Genomic DNA, 19,427 nt, shown 5'->3' with positions numbered 1-19,427 from the left:
GAGAGGCATCAGTACCTCAAGATGTTGAATATCGAGACGTTTCTCATTGTCCCGGATGACCACTATCGAGACGTGAGTATTGTTCGGATGGAGGGGTTTTTCTTAATTATTCACAAGTCTATTTTTATAATATCCCCTAATGGTGGATAGATTCATATTACGAGAGGGTTATTACCTTTTTTCCTATGATTAGTTGCGTTTAGATATTTTTTTCTCTGCTTTGTTGCATTTCTGAGCTATTATTTTCATACCACTTCTAGATCGATCACTAACCTAGGATGCTGATTTGATTAGGTTTTGCGGTGATTAAGAGATTCTATAAGATCTTCTTATGCTACATAAGCCAGTAGTCTTAAATTCTGTATGAACCAAAATGTTAGATTTTTCAGCGTTCCCAACACATTATTGATAAAAGAAAGCTTTCCATAGAAATCATGCTCACAATAACTGAATAAACATAGGAAAGTTCATTGGTGTATACAGTATGTGTGTAATCTAGGCGAACCCTCGAAGGAAATGTGCTCATATAAAGCATTATTCATTTGGGAAAATTTATTTGTAATTCAGAGGCCCTAAAAATAGAGGTGGTAGCACAAGTACAAAGATATACAAAGTATAGGAATAAAACGGTTTGGATGTAACTTCACCACAGTAAAGTCTATAAACCGCCTAATGAAAGAGGGAAGGGATGTTTTCAAGAATTTGGAAAAACCTTTATTTCATAACTAGCTTACTTAGCATTATAAATTCACCCTTAATTTCTGCCTATTATCGTAAAAACAGTTGCCATTCATTTTATTTGAATGAGACTCAAAAAATGGAACTCACTTTTTCAATCTTAAGGGAAGAAAATTCAAATGAAAAAGAACACTCTACGGGATTATGATCCATATTTCACTAACTAAACCTTACCACAGGTAAGTCTTCTAAATCCTTCAAATTCATATTGGTATTTTGAAAAGCGCATTATTAAAATTTATATAATCATAATAACACCAAAAATTCCAAAAGTAAAGTTCGACTCTCAAATATTCTTAATATATTAATCTTCTTTATTATTTTGGATATACACACTACTGTCTATTAATTATTTTGTATTCTTAGAATTTTTTTATTGCATTGGATTGGTGAACACGGTTAGTAGCAATTATCTATGGAATTGTTATAAATCTAATAAGCCTGATATTTAGGATATTTCTTACCTCTAGCTAAAAGATCATTAGAAAGGAAAATTGAAACATTTCAGGTATGAAAATTACTCATGAGTGTAGAGATGTACCTCATAATGTTAGAGATTTGCTTGTGACGATGAATGTCAGGATACCAAAGGTTGAAATCTTACATTAGCATTTTCCTTGACCTCTAATGTATGAACAATTTATGTAAACCCTTGAGTCTCTCTCTCTCTCTCTCTCTCTCTCTCTCTCTCTCTCTCTCTCTCTCTCTCTCTCTCTCTCTCTCTCCCATGTAAAATGGTTATGTATATATATATATATATATATATATATATATATATATATATATATATATATATATATGCGTGTATGTATGTCAGTATATGTAAATATGGATGCATATATATATATATATATATATATATATATATGTGTGTGTGTGTGTGTGTGTGTGTGTGTGTGTGTGTTAGTTTTTATATGTATATCTATATATTTCTTTATCGTTAGTTCCTTTTAACCAATTATGATTTCTACCTGTGCGTTGGTGTAATAAGAGAAATAGAATGGTGAATTATTTTGTAGCACAAATAGTGAATGAAATATACAGTACAAAAATATAAAACCATTGTTCCATTGCAATTTATGTGAAAATATCACTGAATGGGAGAATTAATGTTTTTTTTTCGCATTTTGTGGATACGTTTTATAGAAAAAAACGGAAATGTGTTTTTTTTTTTTCATTTATCCATTGCCAGTTTTTTCCCTTCATTTATATTATTGTCGTGAATTCCATCATGCATTTCAATTTTTGACGTAGCTTTTGACCCTTGATTCTTTATCTACATTTTTATCCTTGTCCTGAATTTTTCCATTCGTTTTTTATTCAGGTTTTTTTTTTCTCGAAATAGCTGAGGGTCGGGCTGTGCTGTTAGTGAAGTTTGCGTTTTTTAAGTTGTAACCTAAATTCAATTATTGCGTAATGAATATTCGCCGAATCCTCTTGCAAAAATTCGACGTTTTTTCATAACTGAATTATTAACTTTTACCAATTTTTAGGAAGTTATGTTGGTGATTTTGTTCCCGAGAATATTGAGTTAATGATGAAATTCAATGAACTCAACGGATAATTCCATCACACACACATCATATCGGTGTTTCTCATTTCCTCGCATACTTATACATACAGCTTTCATCCTTGTCACTTCAATTTTACGTCAATACATTTTCATTTTTTACCCTCCATCAACTGGGTTGGACGGGAATTTAATAAAAGTCTTGTCCAAGACGGTTTCTTTATGCTCTTGATCTTGAAAAATTATTGATGGATGTCAATGAAGTCTTCTAGGCTCGCTTCACGCGTGCGGATTTTTGTCAGTACAGAAATATTTCTGCTCGTTACTATGTTAAAAAAAATTAAAATAAAATAAAATAAAATAAAAAAATGCCTTCACAAGAGCGGTTGTTTTCCGCGCGGTTCGTCTGGATCAGTGCACAGAATACCCAGCCTGTCGGTGTGTATCTCTGATAAAGTATAATTATTATTATTATTATTATTATCATTATTATTATTGTTATTATTATTGCAAGATCAGCTATAACCCTAGTTGGAAAGATGCTATAAACCCAAGGGCTCCAACAGGGAAAAGTAGCCCAGAAAGGAAAGGAGACAAGGAAATATGTAAAATATATGAGAAGTAATAAATAATCAAAATAAAATCTTTTTAAGAACAGTAACATTAAATTGGATCTTTCTTATATAAATTATAAAAACCTCAAAGAAATCAAGAAGGTAAATAATAAAGAATACTGCGCCCAAGTGTACTCTCAAGCAAAAAAAATCTAATCCAAGATTTTTGAAGGCCATGATACAGAGGCTATGCCACTATAACCCAAGACCAGAGAACAATGGTTTGATTTTGGAGTCCTTCTCCTAGAAGAGCTGCTTACCATAACTAAAGAGTCTCTTCTACCTTTACCAATAGGAAAGTAGCCATTGAACCATTACAGAGCAGTAGTTAACCTCCAGACGAAGAAGAATTGTTCGGTATTCTCAGTGTTGTCAGGTATATGAGGACAGATGAGAATGTGAAAAGAATAGGCCAGACTATTCGGTGCGTGTGGAGCTAAGACAAAACGAGCCTTAACCAGAGAAAGGGGTCCAATGTAGTACTGTCGGCTCAGTCAAAAGACCCAATAACTCTCCCGGTAGTATCACAATGAGTGGCTGGTGCCTTGGCCAACCTACTAATCCCACAGTGCAGGTCTTTTCTCCACTTCAACAATCAGAAATTCATTGTCAAAATAAGTTATGATTTTTTTTGTAAAATATAATCTTATTCATAATGTACCTCTGCTAATACAGCATATGATGATAATAATAATAATAATAATAATAATAATAATAATAATAATAATAATACGTAGAAATGCAAGTTTTAAAGAAAAAATGGCAGCAGAAGAGGAGCGCATACCCTCTGCAGCAGGGGAACCACGGCTACCCAGCTACATCGTGGAGAAAAAAAATTGAAAGGCTCCATATACTTCTTAAGTATTCTAAACTGCCCGGCACCGCGCGGATTACCAGTGCACGTGGTTTGTAAATAACTACCGCTCGAGGATTCTTCCGAGCGGAGAGCGCGTGAAGGGTCTCTTTGTTGATTTATTATCCATGCGGACGAAACCGTGCGGATTCAATCCGCTCGTGTGCAGCAGGCCAAGTTTGACGATTGAAATATTGGATCCGGAAAATTTTCAAATCTTTCTAAATAGGTTTATACGATTTTTCCTTTGGCAGAAGAATACGCAATTTGCCTACGCTCAAATTACAATTAAATAAAAATCTTTTCGATGTATATAAGAGGAAATATATCTTAAGGATGTTTCTTTTTTCTGTAAGTGTACAGACATTATCCTACTTGTATGTCTTGATACATCTGAATACGTATGTACGATTTTCTTTTACCGTAATTTGTAATGGTATTTGTATCAAGATGAGTTATTTTTTAAATGAAATTGTTGAGATATATATGGTAACTTAATATTTTCAATAAAGATCTTTATCAGGTATGGTTATTAGTTGATATGATGGTGTTATTTTAATAACATTTTAATAAAATCAAGTTATTATGAATTGGCATTAACATCGACGACCATTGAAGTGATTTCCATTACTGATATATAAGCGTCAGAAAACCGCTATCATAGGCACTTGCGCGCACACAACCTACACAGAACTATTACGAAAGAAAAAGAACCAAAATTATGGACCTTTTATGGGCTTTTCCCATCATTCAGCTCCCTTCACCACCCCATAAAATCACAGTTTAGTTTCCATCCTTTCCATACATAGTGGCGACTCAGTTGTTATCGTCGTCTTCTCTCCTGCAGAAGACCCAAGATCAATTTCATTTTTTATTCCAATTTACCTAATAAGTGAAATGTCCACCTATCTTTTACTCTGATAGATCGCGACTAGTGTACTACTATATGCAAGGACGTGAGGGCTGATTTACGCCACAATAAAAGAACCAATTATATATACTTGTGTTCTGTACATTACGTTTCCTTTAAATTTTTCTAAATTACACTCGATTCTCTATCATATACTATCGTGCGGTTTTATATAATGGCAGTAAAAGAGCAAAATTCTTTTTTAACTGCTTGTCTGATAACTTGGTATAATTTTCATTATCCACCGGTGCTTTTCAATATGGCATGGATATTTTTTCGTCACGTAATTATCAAAAGAATTATTTTCTGTCATCGTGGTAAATTTCAGAATTTTGAAATCTCGCATTATCAGACCTCGTATTACTCCGAAAATTAAACTTCTTGTGTTTCTATGTCTTATGGAAAAAAAAACTCGCTAATTTATAAATAGAATTAATTTTTCTGTAGATGTAAGATTTTAATAATAAAAAAAAATCTATTATCTTATACTAGTGGATTTCTGCTTCCACAAGACTTTTGCATAAAATGGCGACCTACGTTTCACCTTAATCATAATTGGAAATCTTCTATCTGGGACTGTGATGAATTATATCATTGATCCTGACATCTATAAGACCATTTCTACGGTTCGGTAGCGAACCCTATTAACAAGACTCTAGTCTTAGGATTAATTATCCTCACTTCAATTTTATTCTACGTTTCTTATCTGACTTATCAGTAGCAGTGTTGCTTTCCGGTTAACTGTATTATCTTTTTATCGTTCGTTGATAGTTCTTATTTGATATATTTATATTCATCTGACACCGCTAACCTCTCTCTCTCTCTCTCTCTCTCTCTCTCTCTCTCTCTCTCTCTCTCTCTCTCTCTCTCTCTCTCTCTCTCTCTCATGTGAATAAAACTTTAGGCGTAACACCTTCTACATTGCTGCATTTAGGCATTGCAACTAATTTCGTGTTTGTGAAAAATTCCATTATGAGCCTGACTAATTCTCCAATTCCTTTTTTTTTTATACTTATCTGGTCATACTTATCATTCCTTACAATAAGTTGTTATTATTATTATTATTATTATTATTATTATTATTACCTCCGCCAAGCGGCGGAGGTTATGTTTTCGGTTCGGTTTGTTTGTTTGTTTGTCTGTCTGTCTGTGGACAACGTAGAGGCCACATTTCTACACGGAATCACTTCAAACTTGGCCAAGTAGTTCCCCAATGTGTATGGAAGAACTGATTAAATTTTGGTCAAGGTCACCCCAAGGTCAAGGTCACAGGGGTCACTGGTGTCACTATGACATAAGTGGCCATATCAAGAGACAGAAATAAAGCACTGACTTTTGCATAAGCCAACAGGGAAGTCCTAGTCCAGGCGCAACCCATGGGTGATGTTCAAATTTATAAAGGTCAAAGGTCAAGGTCATATTGGTGCATTATATCAATGTCATATTAAGTATCAGTGGCAAATGAACAAAGATCACTTGAAGGTCAAAAGTCAAGCAGGTCACTTGAAGGTCAAGGTCACGTGAAGGTCAAGGTCACGTGAAGGTCAAGGTCACCTGAAGGTCAAGGTCACGTGAAGGTCAAGTACATTTGAAGATCAAGGTCACTTGAAGCCAAGGTCATGTGAAGGTCAAGGTCACGTGAAGGTCAAGGTCACTTGAAGGTCACGTGAAGGTCAAGGTCATGTGAAGGTCAAAGTCACATCAATTCATGATTCTAGGACATATGGCGCTCTAGGTCACCTTGGCGGAGGTATGTCCTCTACGAGGACCATGTCCGCGTTCAGGACTTGCTCACTTGTTATTATTATTATTATTATTATTATTATTATAACAAAACAAAACTTTTACGGAAAAACATTATTATTATCATTATGATCATCCCTTTTTACTATCACAAAATCCCCCCCCCCCCCCACCCCCCAAAAAAAAGAATGGATGCCACTTCAAGTACCTTTTTTACGTTGTGTGTATAGTGTAATGATCACGTTACAAATGGATGAATATTGCGATAACTAGTTAAAGGAAAGGTACACCTAAATTGGGAATGATGATATTAGTATTAATTAGGAATAGTAATGATTATATCAATATTTTCTTTTTTGAAGTGACATATTCTACAAGAAATGCTTCTTCACCCAAGGGGTTAACTACTGCACAGTAATTGTTCAGTGACTACTTTCCTCTTGGTAAGGATAGAAAAGACTCTTTAGCTATGGTAAGCAGCTCTTCTATGAGAAGGACACTCCAAAATTAAACCATTTCTCTCTAGTCTTGGGTAGTGCCATAGCCTCTGTACCATGGTGTTCCACTGTCTTGGGTTGGAGTTCTCTTGCTTGAGGGTACACTGGGGCACACTATTCTATCTAATTTCTCTTCTTGTTTTGTTAAGGTTTTTATAGTTTATATAGAAAATATTTATTTTAATACTGTTACTGTTCTTAAAATATTTTAGTTTTCCTTGGTTCCTTTCCTCACTGGGCTACTATCCCTGTTGGGGCCTGTGGGCTTATATCATCCTGCTTTACCAACTAGGGTTGTTTGTAATTGGTAAGGTTTTCGGGGTTTTTTTTTTTGGGTGGGAGACAATGCCACATGGAAAACTGTTTAACAACTTCTGCACAAAGTATAATCTTAGTGAATACAGCCAGGAACAGATTTTTTTATTGGTTTTCTGACATAAAGTTGGGAGGAGGTTATATTTTCTCCACTATTTGTGAAACTTTCAGGAATTAGTTATCATGTTGAGACGTGGAAGTGATTCAATTGTGAAAGTCCTATGTCATAGGTCAAGGTCAAGGAAAAGGTCGACCAAATTAACCCTAACTTTAACCCCAAGTTCGCAAATGGTTGTCACACAGACCTCAAATAAGCCTACAGTTTAAATTGATTCTAGGAAAGGTAAGGTGGTTCTGGCGTCACCACAGAGGTTGGTTAACGCGACTGCCTGGATCAACGGAGGAATTTCTAATTAACGTAATAAATGAATATTTTCATGTTGGTTTTTGGTGGATTTCTTTTGTAACAAATTATTCCTGTAAATCATTTTCTGTATTATAATTTCTTCAGGATATTGAGTCTGGAAGAATCCTTGTGTCATATTAAAGTGTGAATATTACAATATATATATATATATATATATATATATATATATATATATATATACATATATATATATATATATATATAGAGAGAGAGAGAGAGAGAGAGAGAGAGAGAGAGAGAGAGAGAGAGAGAGAGGATATATATATATATATATATATATATATATATGTGTGTGTGTGTGTGTGTGTGTGTGTGTGTGTGTGTGTTAATGTTATAGAATGTCCAACTCCATCCAAAAAGCGAAGGTTCTAACGAAAGAGCGTCCGTGTGTGTGTGAAGGAAAGATATGGAGATAGAGATAAAGTGAAAACTATGTATAAGAGAGAGCGATAGAGAGAGAATCATCGGTTATTCTGGGGTCACATAATTATCAGTAATCATTCCAAAAGCTGTCTGTCGCAGAAGTCATGTCTCATCAAGCGTAACGAATCCTGCTCTTTTGATCCGGTGCCAGAATTCTAGAGTTCCAGGAGTGATTGATCCTAATGAGACTTCCCGTCCGTCCGACAGAGAGCAGCACTTGTCGATGGGATTATTTTCTTGAAGTCGAAACTGTCTGTCTGTCCATTTTGAGTTTGTACGATTGGATGCGTTCCATGATAAGTTATCTTTTGTTGTGCAATCAAATTACTGACGGCTTGTCATTCCATATGAGTTCTGAAGTCAATTTACTAAACAACTGTTGAACTATTTTAGGTTTTCGTTATTTATGGTGGAAAAAGAAGGCATTTTATATTATTTTCAATTTTATTTACTTTGTAGTCGCTGTTCTAGACACATCACTATACAGTTTCTATAGGGAATTATTCTTTGTTATGCTGCTATATAGATGTTTGTTGCCTTCACTGGCCTATGTAATTTTATAAATATTAACGGTTTCCACGGCCATGCCATCTTCCCCGTAAACGCGAATTGCCCGAAAGGAAAACATCCTTAAAAATTGCATTAAAAAGATAATCATAACAAACTCTACACCTCCACGCTTGAGCCATAATTTGCTAAAATTCTGTTTCTTGGCCCTTTTATATATATTTTTTTATATATTTGAATTCTCTTTCGGATAAATTTTTCTTAAATTGCAAATTTTTTTATTCGTTCTTTGAGTTTTTTGTATTATAGATAAACAAAATTCATTTTATGCTCTACATGTCCGCATTTTGATGATATAATATTCATCTCGAAAATAAAAGACAATGTAAACTTTGATTAAATATAGATGTTAATTCTCTCTCTCTCTCTCTCTCTCTCTCTCTCTCTCTCTCTCTCTCTCTCTCTCTCTCTCTCTCTCTCTCTCTCTTTGATAGTTGTTTCTTTGTTTTAGAGACAGAGATAGGCAATAGTTGCCCAAAACTTGTCGCTATGAAAGCGGTAAGGTAAAGGATTCAGGATTTGCTAGAAGATGCAGAGAATTCTTCCTTTAGGAATTGATTAGTTGAAAGTCAAGCGAAATGGCATATTTGTTAAAGTAGTATTTAAAAATAGAGCTTCGTACAAAACGTGAATTTTCATATATGGAAAATGTATGAATACCTTTGAAAATATGTTTGACCTATACTAAAAAAACTGTAATTTTGATCGGAAATTCTCCGTAAAAATATACTGATCTCTGCCGTATTTCAGTAAAATACGACCGTTATATCCCTCCTTGACGTCAATATATCCGTTTTCAAAACGGTAAACGCTTGAAAAAAATTTATTCCAGAAATTTTACCGTTTTTTATGGCAAATTTTTAAGTGTTGATATTCAGTGAATGAAAAGTAAAAGTTATTCTAGATTCAAAGAAGCAGTATATTTGTAGATATATATTCAAGGTTAGTTTTCTGAGCGTCGTTTTAATCGGTCTCCTTGATAGAGGAATTGTCAAAGCATAGAAATTCGATTTTTCAAAGCATAGAAATTTGATTTGTCAAAGATAGAAATCAGATTTTCCAAAGCATAGAAATCAGATTTTTCAAAGCATAAAATCTGATTTTCCAAAGCATAGAAATCTGATTTGTTAAGACAAAGAATTCTGATTTTTCAAAGCATAGAAATCCGATTTTTCAAAGCATGGAAATTCTATTTTTCAAAGCATAAAAATCCGATTTGTCAAAACATAGAATTTGTCAAAGCATATAAAATCCGATTTCCCAAAGCATAGAAATCCGATTTTTCAAAGCTTAAAAATCCGATTTAAAAAGCATAGAAATGCGATTTTTCAAAGCATAGAAATCCGATTTGTCAAAACATAGAATTCTGATTTTTCAAAGCATAAAAATCCGATTTTCCAAAATATAAAAATCCGATTTATCAAATCATAGAAATCCGATTTTTCAAAGCATAGAAATCCGATTTTTCAAATCATAGAAATCCTATTTTTCAGAGCATAGAAATTCGATTTGTCAAAACATAGAATTCTGATTTTTCAAAGCATATAAATCCGATTTTTCAAAGCATAGAAATCCGATTTGTCAAAATATAGAAATCCGATTTCCCAAAATATTGAAATCCGATTTTTCAAAGCATAGGAAAACGATTTGTCAAAATATAGAAATCCGATTTTTCAAAGTATAGAAATCTGATTTTTAAACCATAGATCCGATTTGTCAAGGAATGGAAAGTAGAGAAATACTATTTTTCAATAGAAATCCGATTTATCAAAATATAGCAATCTGATTTTCCCAAGTATAGAAATCCGATTTTCCAAAGCATAGAATTACGATTTTTTCAAGCAGAGAAATCTGATTTGTCAAAGCATAGAATTCTGGTTTTTCAAAGCATAGAAATCCGCTTTTTCAAAGCATAAAAATCCGATTTATCAAAGTATAAAAATCCGATTTTCCAAAGAATAAAAATCAGATTCACGTAGCATAGAAATCCGATTTTTCAAAGTATAGAAATCTGATTTGTCAAAACATAGAATTCTGATTTTTCAAAGCATAAAAATGCGATTTTTCAAAGCATAGAAATCCGATTTGTCAAAATATAGAAATCCGACTTTTCAAAGCATAGAAATCGGATTTTCTAAAGTTTAGAAAACCGATTTGTCAAACCATAGCATTCTGATTTTTCAAAGCATAGAAATCCGATTTGTCAAAATATAGAAATCTGATTTCCAAAGCATAGAAATGTGGTTTTTCAAAGCATAGAAATCCAATTTTTCAAAGCAAAGGAATCCGATTTGTCAAAATACAGAAATCCAATTTTCCAAAGTATAGAAATCTGATTTTTAAAGCATAGAAATCCGATTTGTCAAAGAATGGAAATCCGGGTTTTCAAAGCAGAGAAATCCGATTTGACAGAATATAGAAATACGATTTTTTAAAGCATAGAAATCCTATTTTTCAAAGCATAGAAATCCAATTTGTCAAAATATAGCAATCTGATTTTCCGAAGTATAGAAATCCGATTTTTCAAAGCATAGAAATCCGATTTTCCAAAGTATAGAAATCCGATTTTCCAAAGTATGGAAATCCAATTTTTCAAAGCATAGAAATCCGATTTTTCAGAGCAGAGAAATCCTATTTGTCAAAATATAGAAATCCGATTCTTCAAAGCATAGAAATCCGTTTTGTCAAAATATAGCAATCCAATTTTCAAAGCATAGAAATCTAATTTTCAAAGCATAGAAATCTGATTTGTCAAAGCATAAAAATATGTTTGGTCTAAGCACAGAAATCCGACGATGGTCCCTTCTTTCTATATTCATCTGAAACCTTCAGATGAATACAACGATGATTTTAGTGTGTGATGAATAACGGGAAGGTGAGAAGAGCAGTTGATTGTGGCCTGGCCCATATGGGAATTTAGGCAGGAAGGCCTCAATATAGGAGAGGAGAGAACTCACACGTGTAACCTTTCTATGACATGACATGGCTTATACTCGGTTAATAAGTGATTATTATGATATAGCAACATCGTGTCTTGTTGTATTTTATGTTTATTAGTTGTGAACCACACTTTATCATTATTTTCAAATATGTTAGATATGATTCTAAAATGCATTACTGTCCCTCCCTTATGATTCTAAAATGAATTACTGTCCCTCCCTCCTTTTGATAATTAGTGGTTCTCAGAAATTTTTAATTCATTTCTTCTGATTTGAAGAGTCCTAGAAAAGTTTCAGGGCTAATGAATTTATAGTAGACTTCAGGCTTATAAATATTGAACTTTAGGGTTATTGTATGGTGAGTGAGCTTCATGTCTAATAATGGCCGGTGGAACTTCAGGTCTATAGATTGTCAAACGGTCTCTAGGTCCAAAAATGACAAATGAACCTCGGGTCTATAATGGCAAATAGATTTCGGGTCTATTAATGCTAAGTGGGCCCAGATCTAAATATAGTGAATGAACTTTGTGTATGAAAATAGCACTTGAATTTCAGATCTAAAACTGACAAAAGGAGTTCTGGTTGGTAGAGTTTTACTCGACCTTTGGATCTTGAAAATTGCCAGGTGAGCTTCAAGCCGGTAATTTGTTTTGTAACAAAAATGTTAAATGACGTTCACATATATAATTGTTAAGTGGACTTTATGGCCTTGAAATATGTAAAGGATTTCAAGTCGGTAAAACGTTAAGTGGCCTTCAGGTCTAAAAATAAATGTAAATGGTATATGAATTTCAGGTTTGTAAAATATCAAATTCGCTTCAGATATTTGATAATTTCGGTGAGTTTCATGTCTTAAAAGTAGGAGGTTAACATTAGGTGTTTGAAATATCAAGTTGACTTCGGGTCTTTGATTTGTCAGGTGATTCCAGGTCGATAACATGTTATATGGCCCCTAGGCCTAGGGAATTTCCGGGGGTGGGGGGTGGGGGGGGGACTTCAAGAGTGACTCGGATGCAACAGAAGAGTTATTTGGTTGGGTGATTCAACGGGTATGCTTGAGTGAATACTGAGCTTAGCAGAATTTGATAGACTCAATGGTTTTTCCTACAGTCACCAATGGTTTTATTTGAAATTTGTCGATACAGTAAGCTACTAAATATCGTATATGAGGAAAATCGTCCCACATTTAAGATTTTTTCTCACGGCCTGATTTAGTATACGTTTGTTGATATTTCCATCCCCCTTTATTTTTTACGTGCATGGTTGGTTCTTCGTACGATCATAAAGATATTTTATTATATGAACATAAAAATAAATAAAACTGCTAGAAACAAAATAATTCCATATTTAGGTATGTGGACCTTTCGATTTTGTAAGATCTTGGGCTTATAAAACTAATGTAATTAATCGAGATACATTTTTGGAGTGTGTGTGTGAATACAGAAGTAATCAGTCCAGATCATTTTTTTTTTCGTGTGTGTGTGTGCGCGAATACAGAGTTTGAAGCAGACTAGTAACCTTTATATGCAAGGTTTCCAGTAAAACGTATTGTATATTATTTCTCTAAAACGACAAGGATTATCTCCTGAAATTCTTATTTTGGATCCTGAAGTTATTTGACGCTATATTAGTATCACATGGTCTACGTAACAGTTTGGATGTCAAAAAACAATTCCATTAAACTTATTTCTTTTTATATTAGGACTGAAGTAAAATTTTAAAAAGCTTGATAATCTGTTTCTTTGAATAATTTAACCTTTGGAGTCCCAATCCCTCCCAAATTATTTGACCCTCAAGTCCTTGGACTCCCTTTTTTGACATTTTGTTTAACTTGGCACCAAAACTATACAAGATATGACTTTACAAAATTTGTTATCGTTTAGCTGAGTAAATTTCCTTCTCATTGATATATAATGTTACATATTTTGTAAAATTTTCATACAAGTAAATAGTAAAAGATAGAGAAAAAGAATTGTAATTGCTTGACGTATATTACGTCTTATGGTGTCGAAAGGAGTAGTTAATACCCGACGTAACTTAAGTCATGGCGCTCAAAGGGTTAATGGAAAATTATACATTTATAAACAACCGATCACTTTCATCATGTTTTTTTACCTTGTTAGTATATTTAGTGCAAATCACTCTGTACCTTGTAGGCATTACTTAATAGTTAAGATTCCGCAGCATTCCTTCGGCCCCTAACTTCACTTACTTTTTAGCCCTCTACTATACCTCGGTTCCCACTTCCTTCCTTCTATCTTCCTGTCATATCTTTCAACTTGTACTTCCTAGGCAACTGCATGGTCCACACCCTTTCACATTAGAGCTGAACGGTCTTTAGACTCCAAGGATGGGTCATATGATCAAAATATTGTAAATCAAATCAAATCATAGATATCCATAATGATTTCTTCTAGATTTCTCTAGATTTTTTTAATATACTTTTTTCGATATTTTCATCGCTATAAGCCTTGAATCTGAGTGGAGAATAAATGAAGCTCTCACTCCAGGGGTTTGGATTTGAACCCACTCACGATGGTTAGAGTAAGGTTTCCTTATGCTTCAATCGACTAAAATCTTATTATTATTTGAGGTGTTTCTGCAAACTAGATAGTTTTTTTTATTGAAGCATAAAGGATTGCTTGGTTTTTTAAACGTTTTTATTTTGTTTTGCCGCATAGCTTTTGATTTGGATATCTCAAAGGACTATTTATCCCGTTTTGAGACACATTTTTTAAGCTAAATTACTAGTTTATTAAATGCCTTTATGAGCTCTTTTAGGCTAGTTAAGCCAGTTTGGATAGCTCATTTAAAAAAAAAAAATTCTCTTTTTTTTTCTTGAGACCAGATAGCTCTTGATTTACCATATACGTCTTATGGAACTAGAGTTCCCGTTTGGAGGAACATTTTTGAACTAAATTACTTGTTTGTCAAACGTCCTTATGGACTAAAGTACACGGTTTTGAAACTGATCTTGCGGTTTCAGATTACCTAGGGCACTAAACTGCCTTTATTTTGAGACCTCGTCGGGGATTAGTTTGTTCTTTTCTAATACATCTAAGGAGACTTTGCTGCTTTATTTGAAACATTTTATGGAACTAAATGGCTAATTTTGAGAGGTCGTAGGAATTATAAAGCCTTTTTTAGACACCATACCATCAAATATGCACATTTTTTAAAACGTGGTTGTCGATTACGTTGTGTTCTTTACTCATTTATTTCTGTGGATGTCAGAGAGAATTGGATTATAGTAGATTCCACTTTCTAAGACATATTCACTGGGTTGAACTTTTTCTACATTGAAGAAGGCTAAATTATAATTTCATAAGATGTCAGGTGGAATGAAATGAACTGTCTTTTACTTTTTGGAAGCTGAGGAAATAGTGCGTTGACTTTGCGCTTTTCCTGATATTATATTGTATGATACAATGAAACCTCGGTATTTAATTATTTTCTTCGAAATGAGAACTGCACATCCAAATGCAATTCAAAAGTATTTTAGGTAAATGGAAATGATTGTCAGGTATTAGCCATGATTCATTTTCGAAGGACGTAAATTTAGATTTTCATTTGAAAGAAATCTATTTGTTTCGAAGCTCAACCAAAATTTAAGAGGAAAAGAATTCCTTTGAAGGATCCAGATATTTTAATTAAATACAATTTGTTTCATTTGGAGGCTTATAGTGAAATATTTATGCTAACTCGTTTCCTCTTTAGCTGAATTACAAATTGAGTTTTGTAGGGAATCTCACATTTTCTAATTTTCAAGGAAGCTGTGAATTACCTTATGCACAAAACAAAATGTTTGCCAGAACAAACCATTATGTTATATTTTTATGATTATCAATACTTTTTATTTTTTGTATTACCTTTTAACCTAATGATTATATATATATATATATATATATATATATATATATATATATATATATATATATATATATATATAATGGATAAATATCAACACAACATCGTGCTCAAATAGAAATAAATTTCTACCTCATACTTGGGATCGAACGCTAGCCCCTTCTAATGAAAGGCCAGGTCGCTTCCAACCATGTCACGGGAGGCATTATCTTTCTAGCATTACATTTCAAATGACCGAATTATCAATGTATCATTATGTTGCCATTATACTTCACATTAATAGTTATCACTTTATTGTTTTGATAGTCTTACGTTCAAAATTAATAGTTCTCAGTTTGTTACAATTACATTTCAAATGATTGGTTATTAGTTTGTGTTTTTTTGCTAGCATTACATTATAAATTGGTTTCTACTAGAATTATATTACAATTTTTTTTTCAATTAGTGATTTTACTAAAACTACATTCTTAATCACCAGATACTAATTCTTTTTATTTGCCCCACTTAGTAACTTACGAATGGTTATATTATTTAAATATTTAGTTTGCATTTCATTTCAGGTTAATGTTTTTTTTTCCTAGAATGACATTCCAAATTAATCATTATCTTTTATCAAATATTATTATTCAAAATTAATGATTTAGCCGTCTGTAATTTTATCAGGATTATATCATAGATCATTGATTATCAGTTGTAATAGTGTACCCGAACCGTCAAAAATGATGGCTAAATATTTAGATAGATATATGCACGCAGAAGACGCGCACATATTCAACCCTTACCACCCCTCGCCCTTTCCTAACTAAAACCCCCTCTCACCCGAGTGTGACTGCTCCCTCTCTCTCTCCTGCCATAGAGAGTGAGTAGTCGTACGTTTGGCAATATCGCTGAGTGTGATAGTAAATATATATATATATATATATATATATATATATATATATATATATATATATATATACATACATACAGTATATAGGTATTGTGACAGTAACATTCCAATTTATCAGCAACAAATCTGTGCTTTTGCCAGTCTTACAGCCCAAGTCAGTTGTCACTTCGCTGTCATATGACATCATTCTCCATACCATTTACCAACAATTAACAGAAGCGAGCGACTGTCGCACCAAAAACAACCAATAACAGCCAGCGAGCTTCTGACAAATGCATCCATATTGTTTTGGACTGAGAGAGGTGGGACTTAACGAGTCCCTGTCAGGTTGGGAGAGGTAATCCTTGGATGCTGTTAGTGATCCTGCAGTGCAATCCAACCAGGATAGGATACCTTCGGCATTTAAGGCCAGAGTAATGCAGCCGCGTTTTGGCTTGTCCTTCTCTGAGATTCCAACGGATTCTACCCCCAAAGCCTTTTTGGGAGGGTTTGGTTTCGTTGGAAGAGGACGGTTTGGCAGTTAGTAGGGATAGCTTTTGGTTGTTTTAATCTCTCTCTCTCTCTCTCTCTCTCTCTCTCTCTCTCTCTCTCTCTCTCTCTCTCTCTCTCTCTCTCTCTCTCTCTCCATAGTGGTTAAGTATATCATCTTGATAATATAAACATTATTAATTGTAAACTTCATTAAACAGCCTCTCTCTCTCTCTCTCTCTCTCTCTCTCTCTCTCTCTCTCTCTCTCTCTCTCTCTCTCTCTCTCCATAGTGGTTAAGTATATCATCTTCATAATATAAACATTATTAGTTGTAAACTTCATTAAAAAGCCTCTCTCTCTCTCTCTCTCTCTCTCTCTCTCTCTCTCTCTCTCTCTCTCTCTCTCTCTCTCTCTCTCTCTCTCTCTCTCTTCATATTGGTTAAGCATATCTTGATAATATAAACATTATTATTTGCAGACTTCATTAAAAAGCCATTCTCTCTCTCTCTCTCTCTCTCTCTCTCTCTCTCTCTCTCTCTCTCTCTCTCTCTCTCTCTCTCTCTCTCTCTCTCATGTTCTGCATTTTTATTCTTTATTCATCTTTAATCTTTAAATCGAAATAAGCATTAGTCATATCAGTAGCATAAAAATATTATCGAGCTAAATAGAACCTACATTCGGTGACTATCTATTATCATGAACTGTCCCATATGTCTCCAATTTGACAGTCTTATGATGCAATCAAGATTGATAAGACTGTCTGCCTCATATTTAAACTTCATTCCTAATATGCAAGTGTTCATTAGAATCCAAAATTCTTATCGAAACTTTGTTCGCCAACGCCTGAAGATCATTATCCATGCTAAAATCAATAGCTGTCTTTGAAGCCACCTATATAGATTTTAACGGTTTAAAAGTCGCTCATGAGGGGCGAAGGTAAGGGACAAGACAATTTCCTGGAACAGCAATATATATATATATATATATATATATATATATATATATATATATATATATATATATATATATATATATATATGATTAGCGCCAACCTTCTCTCCGCCAAAACTAGGACCATAAACAGCCAGGAAATGGCAACTGATGACTCAGTAGGTAGACCTGTTAGGCATCTCCAAACCCCCCCCCCCCTTCCCTAGCTCACAAGGACAGCGAAGTTTCAGAGGATACTAGAAACCATTGGACTTGAGCAAGGTTCGAACTCCCGATTCACAGGTTGCGAGATAAGGTTTCCAATAATGCTGTACTGTATCATAACCCTTGCATGTTTTGCCTGGTCTGTGTCTAGAAGGTGACCACCAATAAATACCATGTAGGAATATGTTTTGACGCGCCTTTTTTTTCAATATGCTGCTAGTCTGAATAGAAACCATCTTTTAATGCCACGTTCATAAAACCAGTGCTCAGAAGCTTTTTCTGGTGTGAGCAATATTGCCAGGAGTCACATCATGGTCTGAAAAAACTACTTAGCCAGTCAGTCAAGGTTTGGCTGTTCGTTTACCACTTCAGCGTAATGTACAGTGGCCTAATCGTCAAAAGTGAAGCTACAAATTTCAGAGGATTTCGTTTGAAATTCGCTAACTGGCAACTACAACTTGTAGCTCGAAACTTATTATTTTCTACATTGAAAACTCTATCAAGCAAAATAAAGCTAAAATATGGTGCAAAAATATCAAATTTATGATATTTATAACAAGCAAAAGAAAAAAAAATGTTTACAACCATCTACATATCCAAATAGCTCAAGCGTGAAAATATATTTCCCTGATTATCAAAACAGGCCTAACTATGTAGCCAGTGCTAAACGGGCAAATAACAAGGATTTCATTTTTTTTTTTTTCACACAAACTTGTCATTTGTAATTGATTCAATACTTTATCAAAAGAAATTATAATCAATTTCTATATAATGCTGTAAAAGTAGAAAGGTTATTTGCAAATCACATTAGGCCAGTGCATAAGCTCTCTGTTTCTGCTGCCACTCAATGAGAGCCGCAGATGTTTGTAGGAGATTTTTTTTTCTTTTAATAAACAATTATTAAACTAGTATTGACCATTCATTAGGGGAAATATCTTCTTTTGTTTTATAATAATTGCAATAAGTGTAATGAAATATACTAACTGACACTCCACGAGTTAATGAAGAAGTACGATGAATGTTGAAATTTGTAGCATCACTTTTGACGCTTAGTGTACATTGAAGAACGGCGAATGAATTGGGAAACTTGAATAGAATGATTTTTCTTGTTTTCTTGGCACATGATATTCCGCGCATGATTCAGGAACTGTGAGCATTGTGACTTTTCGCTTGAGCAGGTAAACACGCTTCGCTGGATATAGTCAGTTAGTTCATAGGCAAATGGTAATCCATTTCATCATAGCTGTCCTTTGATGTTGCATCCACATTTTCCAAGTTTGTTTGTATATATATATATATATATATATATATATATGTGTGTGTGTGTGTGTGTGTGTGTGTGTGTGTATATATATATATATATATATATATATATATATATATACATATATATGTATATATATATTTATATATATGTGTGTGTGTGTTTGTGTTTGTTTATATGTGTATATGTGTGTATGTATATATATATATATATATATATATATATATATATATATATAAATATATA

General features: G+C 33.6%; 1 protein-coding gene across 1 annotated transcript in view; it reads left to right on the top strand.

Moving 5' to 3' along the window:
• LOC137657747 (adenylate cyclase type 6-like) overlaps positions 1-19,427 on the top strand; it is an 855,043-nt gene that overhangs the window by 773,410 nt on the left and 62,206 nt on the right. The window contains exon 8 of the mRNA XM_068392219.1: positions 1-72. This exon is cut by the window's left edge and continues 73 nt beyond it. Coding sequence (XP_068248320.1) covers positions 1-72 — 72 coding nt within the window. The remainder of the gene's footprint in view (positions 73-19,427) is intronic.

Source organism: Palaemon carinicauda, chromosome 18, assembly GCF_036898095.1.
Source record: "Palaemon carinicauda isolate YSFRI2023 chromosome 18, ASM3689809v2, whole genome shotgun sequence".
In the NCBI taxonomy this organism is placed as follows: Eukaryota; Metazoa; Arthropoda; class Malacostraca; order Decapoda; family Palaemonidae; genus Palaemon; species Palaemon carinicauda.
The sequence above is the reverse complement of the archived record's forward strand: the minus strand, read 5'-3'. Positions and strand labels throughout refer to the sequence as shown.